The 17,980-nt window shown below is 37.9% G+C and overlaps 1 protein-coding gene across 3 annotated transcripts in view; it reads right to left on the bottom strand.

Moving 5' to 3' along the window:
• Rbms3 (RNA binding motif, single stranded interacting protein 3) overlaps positions 1-12,128 on the bottom strand; it is a 679,403-nt gene extending 667,275 nt beyond the window's left edge. The window contains exon 1 of one of the 3 annotated variants that reach the window (XM_005387516.2): positions 11,543-12,128. In XM_005387516.2, the coding sequence (XP_005387573.1) occupies positions 11,543-11,617 (75 nt within the window). In that variant the 5' untranslated portion in view covers positions 11,618-12,128. The remainder of the gene's footprint in view (positions 1-11,542) is intronic. The other 2 variants (XM_013515630.1, XM_013515631.1) reach the window with 2 other exon arrangements.
• Between the last annotated feature and the right edge of the window lie 5,852 nt (positions 12,129-17,980).

Here is a 17,980-nt window from a genome sequence, read left to right as displayed (position 1 = left end):
AATCCATAACAGAAAACCTGAGAGTAACCACTCTGAAGTTATCAATATGTAATACAGCAACCACTGTTAATTTCCTATCACCTTGTCTGTAACTCAGTATTGCTTCTATTGTTCTATTTTGTAAATGGATATCTGTTTGTTAATATGTTTTTGTTCTTTTATTTTTTAAATAAAAAAAGACAAGAAAACCTGAGAGTAGGAGGAAAGTGCTAAGTAGGCAATAACACGGAGCAAACAGCAGAAAAAAGAAAGAATCACCCAGGAAGGACAATCCAGGCAAAGCGGGGAGCCACAGAAGGTGCGGTGTGAAACAGGCCACGCCAGACTGCTAAGCTGAACAAAATAAGGATGGAAATGTGAGCACAAAAAAGGCAGAACAGGTGGGTCATGGAGAATAATAACAATGAGCCTTTCCTCGGCCATGTGGAAATCAAGACATCGTCAAGTTCCCTCTTCTAGGTTACGATTACACTGAGGGTCCGGAACGAGTAAGCCCCTCTGCTCTCGTATCCTCAGTTGACCTGCTTCTTGTGTCCCCAGGCACATTAGTGGCCTTCAGATTTCACTGTTGTCTGATTAGCAATTTCCATCATGTGACTGTATGCCAATGCAGCTTTGCTGGCTCTATAATGAATGACATTGCTGTTCCTCCTCAAATCCAGACACGTTCTACATAGAACAAGAGCCTCACTTACAATTATTTTTACATGAACATTTTATACACAGAAATTTCAAAGTGCCTATTAAAACTTCATTCTAAAGCCTCTTTCTGAAAGAAAAAACAACCAATGCAAAACAACTCCTCTTTCCAATAATGCTCCTGTACAGTGTCTCCCTGTGCACATACTAAGTAAGTCAAAACATCAGAAGCAAATGCTAGACAGTACTTCCACAGAACATGAAGAACTAAAGCAGAACATTCATTGTCCACGTAAGCATCTTTTTTGTTTTTGACAACACTAAAAGTCACAATTACACTACTCCTCCACATCAAATTTTGTATTCGCAGTAAAGATTTTTTTCCCAAAGATGGTTATGCTATTACTAATTATCTTTGCTTGCCAAATAGTTCTTAGCTTTTGCTTTTGCAAAGGAAAACAAATTATCAACTTCCAGCAAGTGTTAAAAGTGGATTAAGACCTGACTTACCACTAACACTTTTAGATTCTGACTCCTCTCTTTGGTTCGTCTTCTTTGGCGCTCCTCAGAAATCACCAATTAAATCGTTGTACAATACTCATCTTTTCATCATTTTATAATCTGCAACTAGCAGCCTCCTCACTGAATGTCACGGGAAGCATTAGACTCTCCCCAGGATGAACAACTATTTTAAAATTATCTGAGAAAATTAGAATGAAACCATCAATGATTTCTAAGAGATGCTATCAAGATTAACAGGAAATAAAAGATATCTAAATTGCACAGTAAAAGATATCTAAATTGTATAATACACTGTCACTATATCTCAGGTGATGGGAAAACAATATTTTATTTGGTAGAAAGTAAAAAAAAAATTACTGCTATTTCAGGAAGATACATCTCTTTGTGCTGTCAGCTAGTAACAAAATAACTTATTACAACTGGGAAAAAACAGTTAAGTGACTTCTTAAAATCAATCCATATTTCTACTTGGTCATCCAATCTCTGAACAAATTAGTGCCATTAAAATAATGTTTCAAACTTTCAAGAATGTGTGTGTGTGTGTGTGTGTGTGTGTGTGTGTTATGTGTAAGATCAATAAAAAGCTGATTCATTACAAGCTGACATCATTCCTGTGAACTGGGAAGAAATGTGATTAAATGGAGAATCATAACATAGAGTGATTGTGCTAGATTTTTCTCTTCAAAATAGAGAAAAGATGAATTTTTAGGTATAAGGGAATATATGGAGGTAGAGGAAAAACAAAAACAAACAAATACAGGAGAATAATAACAACAACAATAAGAAAAACCCTCTTTCCTGTCTAAAATAGAAGGTGATGGCCATGTGCAGTCTTGGAACTTTGATTTTTTTATGATACTGAGATAAGAATGAAAATGAAGGAAACCATCATGCTTCACTTAGGGCTCATTAAGTAGTATCCTCATGATGCCCAATGATTTTGTGAGAGCAATGGTGGCTCTGGTTGGTCCTGTGTTCTTTAAGAAAGATATGAATCCTCTCAGTGAGAGAAAGAAGAACTTGGGTACCCAGAGATGTTACCCAGAGAGGTAGGAGAACCACAGAAACTAGGAAACAGGAAGAAGTATCAATTCTCATATGTGTAAAAACTTCAAAATCATTTTTTGGAGCAAAAGTGTCCAGAAAGATTAGCCCATAGAGAAAGTATAGTGCTCTTAAATTGCCTCCTGCCTGCACCCGTAAACTGGGAGCCCAGGGAACACCTGTTACAGTCAAGCTCTGTCTCTAATAAACAATTCTACCAATTACTCAGTGAAAAATTCTGTGAACCTAGCACCCAGACCTGGAACTCCCAGCTGCTCTTGCTGCAAAAGGTCAACCCAATGTGTCTGCTTTTGAGATATTTTAGCCAAAGAATATTAATAATATCCGCCTATATGCTGGGTTATTTTACCACATGCTGCTATTGAGGATTTGGGATCAGTAAAATATAAATATCTTGTAAGAAAAGACCCCAATAATGGGAGGTAGGGCTACAGTTTTTAGTGCTTTAGCCTCTGCAGAGACTCACAGAAACACCAACATAATGAAAAAAATATAGGTTCCCTTCACATTCTGACACAGGGGTTGTCATGACTTGTCAAGTGACTGGCACCAAGTGCAATAAAATAAAACGCAGTTTTGTCATCTCTCACAAAAAAATTAAATATCACAATGATGTCCTTGTGCTTTTTGTTTCATGTTACAGAAAACAATCTCTGGAAATTTAAATAAATATGAGGATACAACAAATTATTAGTAAGTGATGTCACCAACATCATTCCAAGCTTTGTATTCATTTCTTCAAATGCTCCTTCTATTCAAAACTACTTTGCAATCAACACTTAAGGTATCTTCATTTTCAGTTAAATGAGTGCCACTTCTCAATTTGTGTGATTGATGTCTTTGAAAGGGGCAAGATGAGCACTTACAAACATGAACAATAACTTCAATCATCACTCGCCTTCTTAAAAAATGTTTTTAAAATATCTTAACTAGTTGTAGAAACTGGATAGTTAGCATTCTTTTTCATTAAATTGTCAGTCAGCAGAAACCACTTAGTTAAATAGACAGCGGTACACACATTAGAAAAACAATAAAAAGACTTTCCCATGTGTTTATTAAATGCTACACATGATCAGTATGTAGTTTCAAAATGAACAGCACAAATTAGAAAACCTCATCTTCATATGCCTGTAACATACTGACTAAAATACTAACTTTAATCCTACACTATAAAAAGAAAATTAATTCTAAAGAGAATTTAAACACAAGTCCTACAACTGTTACTTCCAATATTTAAAATATCATTAGATTTTTTTTCTTGTATTGTACATTATTTTCCATACAAGAAAAATGGACACTATCTTAGTTACCTGGACTGTGTATGTAAGTATAGCCTAATCGTCTGTTTACTTTTCATAAAACAATATTTGGGATTTAATATACTGTCTTTTTTCTATGAAAATTCAATATAATTCCTTTTGGTACTTTTTACATGTATATATTTATATTCTTAATGATTATTATAACTTTGTGAACATAGTTACCTATTTTTGTTGTTTGACGTATTACAAATATTTCTCCATGTGGTACAGGTTGAGCTGTAGCAAATAAAAATGGCTTTTACACATGTGGAGACCTCCTAAGCCCTTTTCTTTTTGAAATGACAGATTGCCTTTCCCATACCTGAGTCTATAATGAGTAAATGAAAACATGCGGTGGTGCTACATCTCTACGGATGGTCCTAGGCTAAATAATGCAATCACATTACCTTCCCCTTAGCAGAAGTCATTGTAATATACTTGTGAGATTGGCATATGGGGTTGGGGGGCAGGAGACATTGCTCCCATTTTACAGGTGAACGAACTAATATGGAGATTAGTATGAACAGAAATAAAGGATTTTCTCAAGGGATTGTGTTCCTTGTCTAAGGCTCCAAATGAACACATACCATTAGAACAAGTATAACAATAATGTATGCACTAAATTATATATGTAGTATGAAAAAACATTATTTTCAAAGATAAAATAGTAAGTTACTACAAATGGGACATTTTATGAAATTCAATTTCATTAATTCAGTTTATAGAAACTTTTTGGGGAAGAAGGATATCTAGCAAGAGACGTGATGAGAATAAAATGGTCTTAGTATATGAGCTTGGGGAGTTATTCTCCTCCTACCTTACCATATACTATAGTAACTATAATATTTTGGTCTCATGCATTACATGCTGCCAGTCAAAGATTCAGGAATTTTGCAAATTCTAATAAAAACAAAATTGCATGTGTTAGTTATTATTTCTGCATTTACTCTGGTTCCTGTAATCATTCATGACAATAAAGTTGTCAATATTTTAACGTAGACACGGTCCAAGGGTAGAGCTCAGCAACACAGCACCTGCCTGGCAAGTGCAAGGTCCTGCGTTCAATTCCCAGTATCAAAAAAAAAAAAAAAAAAAAAAAAAAAATTAATGTGGAAGCCCTAGTTTCTTTCATTATCTCAATTGGTTTAGCCACATTTATGCATAGCACTCAGCTCTTTCTCAATTTATTGAGAGGAAGTTAGATGAGGAAAAAGAAAACTTCATGCTGTACTATTAAGTTTTGGACAAGCTCTCATTCTACTCATTCAGAGGAAAACACTATAACCATCACAACAAAGCCTGCAATGACAATGATTAAGTGATACTTGTCATTTTGTCCCACCCCTAGGAATGCTCTCCACCCATTCCTAAGCGATGGATGTGTTTGTCTCAGTGTACTGGATTTAGACGTGGCAAAGGATACACACAGCTAAATTTGACAAATCACCAGACAGCCTGCAAAGTAGCATTCGATCTGCTTTGTAGAAAGCATTGAGGAACCAAATAAAAGCCTGTCAGAGGTGTAAAACTGAGGTCACCTCACAGTACCACTAGGACACCAAAGAAGGCTCAGCTGTTTCAACGACACAGTCACAAAGGCTAAACCTAGAAGGAATCTTAGCACATGAACCTGGCCTTAGGAAACAATGACTGACACAAATCAGAACATGTCCTCAAGGAAAATAATAATCCACATCTTATGTTTAATTATCCATGTCTTGGAATTTAGTATCTTTTAGAAGCAGAAGTACTGAATTACCCAACTTTTTTCATATATCTGATCCCATATGATACATATTTTTTCCTGAAAAATAAATGTACATATGAAAACCCCGCAAACATTTTAAATGTTCCCAAGTTCTCTGCCAATAACATTTTGAGAGACAAATTAAAAGCAACAAATTCAACTCATTTCTATCTCTCCTTTTTATTGTTTTCTTTTTTTCAGTGTCTTAAAAATCTGAAAATCAGAAAACCTATAGCCAATTCATGTCCCTGAAAATAATGATTTATTAACAAATCCCCTATGCATTTGCTATACTTTTTATTATATATAAATTATAGATAGTAGGTAATTATAATAAACGTATGAAATTTGTTAGTATTATTAATTCTATATAACAGAAACTGCTTTACTCCAGAAATAAAAGTTGTGTGTCCCTGTGTCATTTTGTAATCTTGAGTACCGCCAAGAGAAGTGTCATTTCCTTAAAAAGCTGAATATGGCACAGTATTTCCAAATACCACGAGAGAGAAATCACTGTTACCTCTTTTGCTGTCTCTACCATGCTGAACCCTATTACCTACCACTGCTTTTCTCGGGGATAAATGGCCTGAAGATTTTCTTACAATAGTTCTGTAGATAAAAGTAGCAAAAACATGGAAGATAAGTATTTATAATTTCAAAGCAGAAATGAATAATTCACTTTTGCTTTTTGAATATGTGCTCCATACGAGTAATTTTGATCTTTCCATTTGTACTGATTTTAGACCCATTTTCAGTACCTATGTGTGCCCTAATTAAATGGTATTATCTAGTCCATATTTTTAAAAATTGATATTATTCATCTGTATCCATATTCAGAAAGCATATTTTAAGCACACTCTATATAGTTCAACATTTTCCCATTACTGCAAAAAATAGCAGCAGATATGCTCAGTACACGTGTTATCACACAGGAATATGTTTTTGCTCTTGGTCTCCCTTCAGCTCCACTGGGACTCTGGCTGGGCAATAACTATAGCATAAGGCCATCTATTCTCACATGCTTTTGATATTACACTATTTAATCACATACAGCTGTAGCTTATGAGACTGTTACAAAACAATTTTAATGTAGTACTTGAAGCCAATTTCGAATAAACATCAGCCATTTACTCTGAATAAAATGTTTGACACTAAAAAATTTTTTTCTTTTAAAGGGAAAGACAGATCTTGCTAGAATTTTGCATGGACATAAATGTGAGTAAGCCATCTCTCTCCCAAGAAACACTGGTAATACCAAAAAGGATTGTGTAAAATCATATTAGTGCAAAAATGAAGTCTTCCAGAATTCCTCAAGCCAGAAAGACCTGAAATGAACTTGCAGCCCCGCTTCTCCTTTTTGACCTCTCCCTATATATTGCCCCTGGCCCAGCCCTTAAATGGACTTTACTACTTCATGGAAATAACTATGCGTTACATAGTTCTGTTTTTCTCTTTTTCCAGGTTGAAAGAAAGTGAAAGGAAAATGCTTTAAGAAGATGCTGTTTAAAGAATTGAACATGGTATTTCCCTTAAGTTTGGATTTATTCTAGAAAGAGAACAAAACAAAACAAAATATGAACTTTCTACATCTCTACTCATTTTAAGTAGCCACCAAACTTAATGTTGTGACGTGCCCGCATCATAAAAAGTACCTAGATCATAAGAAAGACAGAAAAATGTGTCCCAGGTAAAGATTTGAGAGACTGAAGAATCAGAGTATAAGGGGAGGGTGATTCCATGTTTCTATTTCTGTCTTCTTTAAAATCAATTAAAATTCTATACATTCTAAAATAAGACAAACAAGCTTTATCATAGTTTCATGCTATCATACTGTTCTGCCTGAAGCCAAAGAAAATATTTGGAGTTAAACCTAAAAATTGGATCACTGGAAGAATTTTGGAAAACCAGTTTTGTATGTCTCAAGCTTTTAAAGAAAAACAGAACGTCGTTTTCAAGTCTGTTTTTAAAAAAACTGGCAAGTTACCAACTGTGGTTATCAATGCAAATCTGAGGCAGGAAGTACTATGGAAATTTTAAACTTATTCCCTCCCTCAGCAAGATTTTCTACATTTTCATCTGTAAGGCATGTGCTATGGGTGGTTTTGTTTTGCTTTTGAGGGATCTGAATATTCACATCTTTACAAGAGTATCTTTTGCCCCTTTACTCCGCCGGAGCTCCTCCCCCGCTTTTTTTCCTATTTCTCACTTCTTCTGTTTTCAAGTGTTTGCACTTTCTATGGCACAGCCAGTTGGACTCCAGCTAGACTTTTTAGAGTTGGGCGGTAGTCCAGGCTGCAGATGGTAAAACTTCAGCCTGAAATCATCATGCAGTTGATGGATTACTCTTTACACCTGACCCCTTCTTCACGCAAGGATCTCAACATAAATACCGAGAAAAAGATCTGTAGGGGCCCCCCTATATGAACCCCTTACTTCAGGACCTTTTGGGAAACCAGATGGCCAAAGAAGAGAATGCAGTAGTGATGTAAGGGCAGCACGGTCATAAACTGTGCACTGTGTTAGGCTGGTAAGGGTGTGGGAAAAGAAGAAGGAAATGTGCTTGTGTGTTGGGATGATTTGTAAAGTTTTAGGAAGATGGCTGAAGTTTTCCAAATATAACAGAAATGTCTACATCTAAACTACAAGGTATCAATTTACCAGGATTTGACCCTGTTTTATCTTGTTATTTTTTTTTTTTTACTTTTTCTCCTTAAACTAGCTTGTGTTTTCAGGAAAACCATGCCAAATCTCAAATTCAGAGTGAAATTATTTAACTGGGACTTCATAATCTCAAAGCAACAGGTTGGTTTTGGCGTAATTAAAAATGTTTGGTTGCAGTTTATCAAATATCGTTTTGTGTTTTGTCATTAAACTATTTTGGGGGTCTCTTTCTTTATAGCATTTTCTGACTATTTGTATTGGCACTGCAGTAGTAATTTGCTTCAAAAAATTTATTTTTAGCGAAGTGATGTCTCTTATAACATGTCACTAACATTTCTCATTAGTCTTAATAAAAAGCAACATCCCCCCTTGAAATTTTTATTTTGAAAATAAAGCTTTATTTTGAAAAAGCTTTATTCCTTGAAAGCTTTATTTTGATAGGAAAAATATTAGTCAAAAAGAAAATTGACAAAATCTTTTAAATTGTGAGGTGTGGAAGAGTGAGCAGGCTATAGCAATATTGCTACAAGTCAACCCCAGAGTTTGCATATGTTGTTCAGTTTACATGCAGATTTATCTAAAATAAAACAATAGAGCATTTGGAAAATAACTCAAAAACTTGATATATAAAAATCTTTTTTACACTACTTAAAGCATAATTAAGAGACTGCCTTTAACATAATGAGAAATAAGAGCAAAGGAGGCAAAGAAGTGTCACAAGTTTCCCTAAAACTAGAATATCTATTTGCAAGAACGGGAAACACTTGCTTTTATTTTTAACATTTCACTTCCATTTTGCTCTAGCATAAAAAATAACAGTTGTATTGAACATTATTCTATTTGAATAGAAAGTTCCATGTTTTGTATGTTCTCAGTAAGTGTAGTTAAACTCTTTAAACAACCAATAGATAACCCTTACTGAAAACAAAATTAAAAACCAAAACGAATTTCAGTAAATATCTGTTGTGGTTTGGGAAGAAAAAAATCCCCAGCAGATTTAGACAACATTTCAAGGTATGATATACCAGAACGTGATTTTTTGACCATAGAGTTGCATTTCTATCAACCAAAAGTATTCTTTATATGTGAGCATCATTTTAAAAAGCTATGATTTTAAAACTGAGTTATAACTACAAGCCAAGCTTAGACCAGTGGATTTTTAAAATTCCATCCAGGCTTATCAAACAAATAAAAGCAGCGTATACTTTGTTTAAAACTATGATAAATTGTATCTTAAGATATGAATATAACAGGGGCAAAAAGTGATACAGAAATTACTCCATTATTTTCCTCTTAAACTGGGGCACGATAGTGCTTCATTGTATAGGATTAACCCTGGCAAAGAGTCCCCAAATGTTAGCATATTATTGCATATTGACACTTCCCTAACTTCCTCTGAATCCAACTTTCAAAACAAGGCACATTTTCATACCTTCATCCTCCAGAATGTTATTAGTATCTGTCATTCTGGAGGTACCGTAATGATATTCAACAACTTCACAGCTCTGTTGAACTGTTACAACATAGTAATCAATATGTACTACCATGATAGCCAAAGTAGCTGGTCTCATATTCCCAAATACCCTGATCTAATTACTTGAATATCAGCTTAGGACGCTTAATGGATCTAACTTCTTTAAAAATATTCCTGAAGTTGATGGCTTTGGCTGGCTTGAAAGTAACAAGATCCAGATGCTGTCTGTCTACACAACACTAAACTACATAGGACCCCAAAACCAATATTTTAAAACTCCTTCTACATTTTTTCAGTCTCTCTTTTCTCTCACCACTCATTCTACTTCTTTACTTGGATCACATGCACACACACACACACACACACACACACACACACACACAAATACACACATGCTTTCTACCAGAGAAACTCATCTTGAATCCTGTATCTTTAACATAAAATGCAAAATATTAATTCCTGTTAGTAATAGGTAATTTAAAAGAAATCTCAAGCAGAAAAACAATCATTTCATTCATTTCCATCTAAAGTTTCTTTTCCAAATACACACAGTAGTACAAAACAAAAAATCATTTTTTAAACATTTGAAAAAATTTAGTAAAATGAGTAAAAGGGATGGAATGTTCAATACTTTTTGGGCAACCTTTGAGCTTATTGTTTTCATTTCTTTTGGGGATGAAAAATAGCTGTGAATTTCCCCTTTTTCACTTGTCCTTGCTTTGCCATTTCCTTGAGGAATGGCAGGGATCAATCTCTGTCCAATCCCCCAAAGAGTTAAAACTCAAGGCACTGAGCAGGAAGGCTGGTCTATTTAAGCAGCAGCAGCAGCAGCACAAACTAAATGCTCACAAAGGCAAAATGCAATGTGAGTCGACCTTGGAGGTGCAGAGTAGATCACAGAGCAATTGAAAAAGAAAAAGAAAAAATATATATATATATATAAGCAACAATTTTTAATGTAATGCTGAGAGTCTCCTGCCTAGTCTAGTTTACAAATAGGTATTGTTTGTACAGATAGAATAAATGAGAGATAACTACAGCGTGAATTACCAAACCCTAATCACATCAGTGAGTCCTGGTGACAGAAGGATTACTCAGGCACACCTTATTCACTCTCTGTGTATTTACTTATTCAGAAGATGGTGGGGTCTAGGTAGAGCAGCAGAAAATAATATTACCCATGCACTCAAGGTGGTTACATTATTAATACCCCCCATCAAGTCTAATTTAATTGACAAATTGGAATAGTGATTTCACACCTGAGAGTCTTTCATGTCTTAACTGCAGGATAAAGTTCTGGGTTGGCACGACCCACTGCTTAGTTATGTGGGCTTGTCTCTGGTCCCTGTGATCATTTAAGCATACACACACACACACACACACACACACACAAACATACACACACACAAAGCCTAGAGTGTTTAGCCAATTAAAGTCCAATTATTATCAGTTAAATTCCATGCCTGTTCAAGACCCAGGCCTCCTGATGGCAGCTAACACAGAAAAATAGTCTAAAAGTAAAGACCACAGATTATAAAGCTCTTAATTCAGTCTCTGGCATCCTAGTCATTCAATATAAAGTAAAGTCTGTAAGGCAACAGAAAATTTAAAAAAAAAAAAAACCTCTAAGAGACTTCGGTAGGTCCCTTATGCCTTCCCACCCCCTTCTTTCACCCTACACTCAGCGATGAAAAGTTTGAGTGGCCCCCACCCTGGCACTCCTCTCCAGTGGGAAAAACCCTTTTAGAGCCACAAACAAAGAACAGCTCACCAGAAAAGCCCCTGACATTATGTTCTCATGCCTGATAATCACTATTGTGATCCCCTTTCTAAAACCCTGCCCATTTGCCAAGGACTTTACAGATATCAGGAGCATTTATGCAGCCAAATACCAACAAAGGAACTCCGGTGAAACTATTATCTGTCCTTAAAGAGAAAGCTACAATTCCGGGTATGCTGCTTTCCTCTTACGCCTTCCAATGCCTCATTAACCCCGCTGGTATGTTACTAATTTCAAAGAAGCAGGAAGAAGTGACGAGGTGAGGGTAAAATAACAATTCACACGCCTGTCTGCTTCCCACCCCAAGTGCAGAACATACCACACTGACCGCCAGACCGTGGGTCGAGTCGTACCTTGGTCTGGAGATAATGAGGATAGTAGTAAGTGTACTGGGGGTACATTTGTGGCTGGTCCAAGCGTTTGCCCATGTAGCTGGAATCTTTATCTCCGAGCAGGGAACTGGATGACAGGGTATAGTGCCCCAGGCCGAGCTTCCTCTTAAACCACTGCTCCTGACAGTCCCAGTGACGGATGAGGCTTCTGTGACTCCACCACTGGCTAGTTCCAACAAGGTAAGAATTCAAAAAGCAAAACAAAACAAAAACACACACCAGAAAAAGACGGGGGAGAGTGGGATCTCTAGGGAGAAAAAAAAAGCCAGACAAACAGACAGCCTCCTCAGGTCTTGCAAGCTTCTCCCGGCTGCCAGCGTCTACTTGGGATGAGGCAGTGTGTTCTCTAACCAGGCTGTCTGTAGCGATGTCAATTGCCAGCGTTTGTAAAGGGGAAAAAAAAAAATCAAAGTCCTTTCAGCACAACTCCAAATCCTCGCAGATCAGCTTCCCGTCTCCTGTTTGTCTCTTTCCCAACCTTAAAGAAAAAGAAAAGAAAAAAAAAAAAGAAAGGAAAGAAGAGAAAGAAAAGAAAGGAAAAAGAAAAAAAAAAAGAAAGAAAAAGAAAAGAAAAAAAAAAAAAAGAAAACCGTGCACAGCTTAGTCACTGCTGTCTCCCTCCCAGAGTGACATGGTGTTCGGGGCTTGTCCCGTCCTTTCATTCACTTCCCCTCCTTCCAGCCAGTGGGTGGAACCCAGAGAGCCTCTCCGGGGAGCAGCGTACGCAGTCCAGAAGGCTGCAGTATTTCCTCCAAGAAAAAAAAAAAAAAAAAAGCTGCTTCAACCCCGGCTGCAAGCAAAGTTCCGATTCCCTCTGCTGGCTATCTCGAATAGCAAAGCGATTTTTGCAGCAAAGCGGCTGCCGCTGGAACCGAAACTGGAGAACTCAGTTGCAGAGGGGCGGTGGATTATTTCTTATCCCTCCCTCTATCTACCCCTCACCAGAGCTGCCTTCTCTCCTTTTTCTGCCAAATTCCGAGGTAAGCCACGCTGCTACACAAAACACGGAAGACCGCGGGAGAGAGAGAAGCTGAGGGAGGAGGGAAGAGAACTGGGAAAATAATAGTAATAAAGGTAGAGAAACGAACCTTGCGGGGTAAAAGGAGAAGAGAGTATGTCTGGGGCACTTGCCAAACCTGTTAACACACGCACGCCAGAGGAGCCCAAGATCTGGTTGAGAAACTAACCTTTTACTTCCTGGAGGACGTCGAGTATTGAAGAGATTTTAGAGTCTACTCCTGCACTTCTACTAACCAGCCACGCATGATCCGGATGGACTCACTGCCTTGATGTACCAGAAATAACAATTCTTCTACTTACATTCATTTTGTAACAAATCAAAAGAAGTGACCCCTTAGGTTTCTAAGAGTCTTTCTGAATAAAATCTTTTTCCCATTGTCTCCTTCTCTGTGAGTATTTTGATTCATGGATGCTTTAATCGCTTTCCTGATACCATCTCCAAAAGAAAAGAACAAAAAAAAAATCATAATTGCTCTGCAGAGTTTTTCTCCACACCAATAATAATATTCTGACATGTCTATCAGCTGCTACATTATAATACAGATTGTTTCGGAGAAAAATGTACTTCCTTAAAGGGTCTCTTTTCAAGGAGGCAGCAAGACTAAAATTAGACGCGCCAGCTGTGTTGTGCTGGCGTGCTCACGCGTGCCCGAAGCGTGGCAGAGCACAGGGAGCTCCCAGCGCTGGGCAGCCGGCTCTGCTCTCCCAGGCCGGAGTCACCTTTCCAGATAAAAGGCTTTGGGTACATCCAGCTCCCCACACCAGAACAGAGCCTCGGACTCCGTGTACACGCAGTGTCCATTCCCACACAAGCCCCGCAGCCCCTGCAGCAAATGGCTTCTGCTGAGGGACACTGCTCTCTGGAAGCTAGGGACAGCGTGTGGGTTTGTGGGCAAAGGACAAGGAGGGCCGGTAAATAGGTCTGTGCTTTACTTTTGATTAGATTCACAAGCAGAAAGAGGGAGGGAGGGGAGGCATAAGGAGACCTAACAACACAGTTATTGAGGAAATTAAATCAACTTTTCCAGTGTTTTCAATGTGTCATTCTGGGCCTCAGTGGGCCCATCTGTAAAATGGTGATATTGCCAATGTACCTGGTTAAAGGAGTTTGACTGAATCAGATAGCAAAAATCTGACTGATTTAAAAACCCTTTGGTAACATCATATGGCTCAGATGATAAAGTTCTGAGTCCTCGGCCTCGCTTTCAACACACCTGCTGACAAATGATTTATCCTTGGTGCCTGCTGCAGTCTTGGCCCTTGAACCTGTCCCTCACATAAACCCCTGGAGACACACTGAGCTGTGCTAAGGACAAGGCTGTGTGCTTTGACCCTCTGTTATCCCTTTGCCCTTATGCTCTCCCACCCATCTCCACCTCTCCCTGCTCTGGTCCTCCTGGCATCGGCAGGAGCATCTCCTCCTCAAAGCTGTGCTCCAAAACCCTTCTTCCTTCCATCTGTGTGATGTTCCCCAAAAAAGATGCTTATCCTCCTCTATTGGTCCAGTAATTGCTTGCTTCTTCCATGATGTCTAGGAACCCATGAAGATTGGGAGGTTCTTGTTCACTTTCGTGTCTCCAAATCTAGCATGGGCTCTGGCAGAAAGATGGGTGCTCAGTAAGTGTGTGATTAATGAAATAATTTAAATACAATAAATTGTTATAACCCAACTCCTAGCTTTCCTTCAGTGCACTTCATTCTTTGCCAGACTTTTTATTCTTTCTTTCAGATCAGGAGCTGAACTGGGTGCAGGGGTGATAATGATTTGGATCAGAATAAGGTCACTTTTGTAGAGAGTGTATGTTTTTGTGTGGAGGTAACAAAACAGTAAACAGATATGCAGTATGAGATCAGAAGGTATCTGCTGCTGTGATGAAATACAAAGTAGAGTGAAGAAAAACAGAGTAACAGGGATTCTACTTTTAAAAGAATACTCTTCACAAAAGAGCTCTGAGTTTAAGGGAGTATGAACGCTACCTTGGGCTTTTTGTCTGCTATGGCTGGTGTCTAGATGTCCCCCAAAGCCTTATGCAGTCATAGGTGGGGTTTTTTTTTGTTTTTGCTTTTTCTGGTACCGGGAATTGAACTCATGATCTTGCTCTTGCAAGGCAGGCACTGTGCTGCTGAGCTAAATCCCCAACCCCATAGGTGGGGTTTTTTCTAGGTGCATCTAGAGTATGTGATGCTGAGATTGATTCATGGTGCAGTGCTAGGATCAAGGACACTAGAATTAAGGGTGTGAGTGCTACCTGCCCTAAGTAGCCTGGATAAGGTATAAGGGATAGAAAGAGCTGTGGTCATCCTTGTTGCTTCACTGCCTTCTACCCACCATGAACTGTTTCTCTTTTGTGATGCCGCCCTGTCTTGGAGCCAGCCAATTATGGACTGAAACCTCTACAAACTGTGAGCTAAATATTTCCTTCTCTAACTTTGAGTGTCAGGTGTTTTATCACAGCAGCGAGAAAAGTAACTAAGACAGCGTCCCTTCCAAATGCTTACCATTAAAGCTTCGGCTCTCAGCCAAACTACCTGAGTTCTAGTCCTGTCTCTACTGACTCCCCCTCAATCCTTTGCTCATTCCATGAAATATCACTATCCAATTTATATAATATTGTTAGAATCAACCAGGAAAATCAACCAGGAAGCTTTTATTAACATACTTTTAACGTGTTGGATCTGCTCAAAATGTCAGCTTGCATCTAGGGGGAAAGCATTCTCATCAGAGGGCACAGCAAAGGATAAAATGTGCCTCTGGATTGTGCCTGATGATAAGGCAGAGGCTAGAATTAAGCAAGTAAAGACCATAAAATGAAGCTAGATAGGTGCTTTTAGGTCAGATCACACAATTCTTGGTAAGGAGTCATGAAAACACAAGCTATTGATAGTACAGTAAGAACTCTACCCAAATATTTAGACTTGTGATCCAGTTGTCTTCAACTATAGAAAGCTGTCATCCTAAATGACCTATTGAGATCCTCTGAATCCTAAAACCTATACGATCAACATCCCAGACTGCTTTGGATAATCTTATATTAATAACTGTTCTAGCTCTTCCCTGACTGGAAAAGAATGTGGTCTTATTTACAAATGAAAGGCCAAATAAATAACTCCTCAGCCAAAGCTATAGCCCACTTATATGTAAAGTTCCCAGCATGGGTTGATGCTATCAGCAATTTCTACACAAATTGCTACTTTCCAAAATGCTATTCTATTTCATTGGATTATTGTAATGTTCTGGGCATCAATTGTCATTAGCCTAAGAATACTCATTGCACGTTTAAAGCTTTTCTTAAGTAATGCGAAGTGAGTTTACCACTTGTGAGAATCATAAAAACTGTTCTTATTTTTTTTCCCCCTCAGAGGCACTAGTAGCCATGGCAATTCATGAGGCTAGATACTCATGTCAGAAATAGTTTTTATATCATTTCTGCTCTGTTGGAGCAGTAGTGCTTTCCATTTAAATGATCAAGTTAAGGTAGGAGGTAACTGGTTTAAGGCACTCTCTAAATCAGAAGCCAGCTGTGTCCCATTTGCCAATGAACCAACAAATTTTGAACAAATCCAAGAGCAGCAACCAGCATCATAGGGCACGGACACCCACAGATTCACGTGATACACAGGTGAGGCAGAAGAGGCACTCCTCTAAGATGAGCTTTTGAATAATAGCACTGAGAGAATGCTTCACACACACGGCAGGTAGGTGGGGAGGTAACAGTGCTGAAATAAAGATCAAGTGGGCAGAGATAAAGACGCTTTTTGTTTGCCCTTGACCTATCCATGGAACGAATAGCTCCATCCTTTCTTTGAGTGATCCGTTTGTTAAACTATAAGGACATAGGGAAAAGCAAAGAAATAAACATCAAACATATAGAGAAAAACCATAATGCTAGCACTGTATCTTGGAAAGCAGACAAATTATTCCATTATAGAGAACATTCATGACCTTGAATAATTATATTTTTAAATCTTGACATTTTTACCCTCTTGATTTTATTTGAATTGGCAACATCCCTTTTCAGTACAGTAGTTGTCAAAGGGATGTTCAACATGAAATTTCTTTTTAAAAAGTCAAGATGGTAGATTGTAAATTATAACACGACTACTAAAATTTTGTTTCTCCTATTGAGTAGTTAGCATGGTTTAGAAAACACTCTAAACAAATAAGGATAAAGAGATGACTCATGATTCAAGGATATCAGGTACTAATTTAAACTATAATTAAATATAAAAATATGGATATCAAAATAAAAGTTTGATCACACACCAACCTGGATGTTGCTCTGAAGTTTTTTTTACTGGATTTGAGTAAAATTTAAAATACTACATTTTGAGTAAAGAAATTGCCTTTTGTAATATGAGTGGGCCTCGTACAAGAAATTGAAGGCCTTAAAAGTACTGAGGTTCCTTGGAAACAACGGAATTCTGCCGTTTGACTGCTTATATAGATTCAAAATTCAATATTAATCCTCCCCTCTGTCCTTCCTTGGGTTGTGGGTTTCCCATTCATTCACCAGTTACCACAGTAATCACATGATCCAGTACTTAAAATCCCTCTCTCTCTCTCTCTCTCTCTCTCTCTCTCTCTCTCTCTCCATCTCTTTCTGTCCTGTGTATGGTGTCTGTTTGTGTGTGTCATTGAGGATTGAGCCAAGGTCCTCTGCACTAAGCTCTATCCCCAATCCTTTTTTATTTTGACACAAGGTCTTGCTATGTATCTAAATTAGCCGAACTGGCCTTGAACTTGTGATCCTCCTGCCTTACCCTCCCAGAGAACAGGCATTAAAGGTGTGCATCATCACTCCTGGCTGAGAAGAAACTGAAAGCCCTGAAGAGCTGGGTATGATGATCCACACCTATAATCCCAGTGCTTAGAAGGCCGAGACAGGAGGATCTCAAGTTCCAGTCCCAGTTGGGCATCTTATCAAGACCTAGTCTCAAAAGAAAAATAATCAAAAGGGCAGGGATATAGCTTAATGGTATAGCACTCTTCTACTTGCTACTTAGTCCCCCCCACACGCACACACAAAGCTCAGATATAACAATGTAAAAATAAATCACACTTGTACTTTAACTGCCTAACTGCTTCTCTTTAGCTATATCAGGCATCAGTCTGATGGAAGAAAGTTTAGGGATTATTAATTTTATATCAAAATAATGGCAAACTATTACTTAAAACAAAGACAGAGAGGGGCTGGGAATTTAACTCAGCAGCACAGCACCTGGTTGGCAAGTGCGAGGTTGTGAGTTTGATTGCCAGTACCAGAAAAAACAACAACAACAGCAAAACAAAAAACAAAGACAGAGAATCTCAGAGAATAGCTTCATTCATGGCAAAAGATGTACTTTTGAAATGAATAAAATAAACCTGCATAATAGCCA

Source organism: Chinchilla lanigera, unplaced genomic scaffold, assembly GCF_000276665.1.
Source record: "Chinchilla lanigera isolate Chin_1 unplaced genomic scaffold, ChiLan1.0 scaffold00029, whole genome shotgun sequence".
In the NCBI taxonomy this organism is placed as follows: Eukaryota; Metazoa; Chordata; class Mammalia; order Rodentia; family Chinchillidae; genus Chinchilla; species Chinchilla lanigera.
Note: the sequence above shows the minus strand (reverse complement) of the source record. Positions and strands in the feature narration are given on the sequence as shown.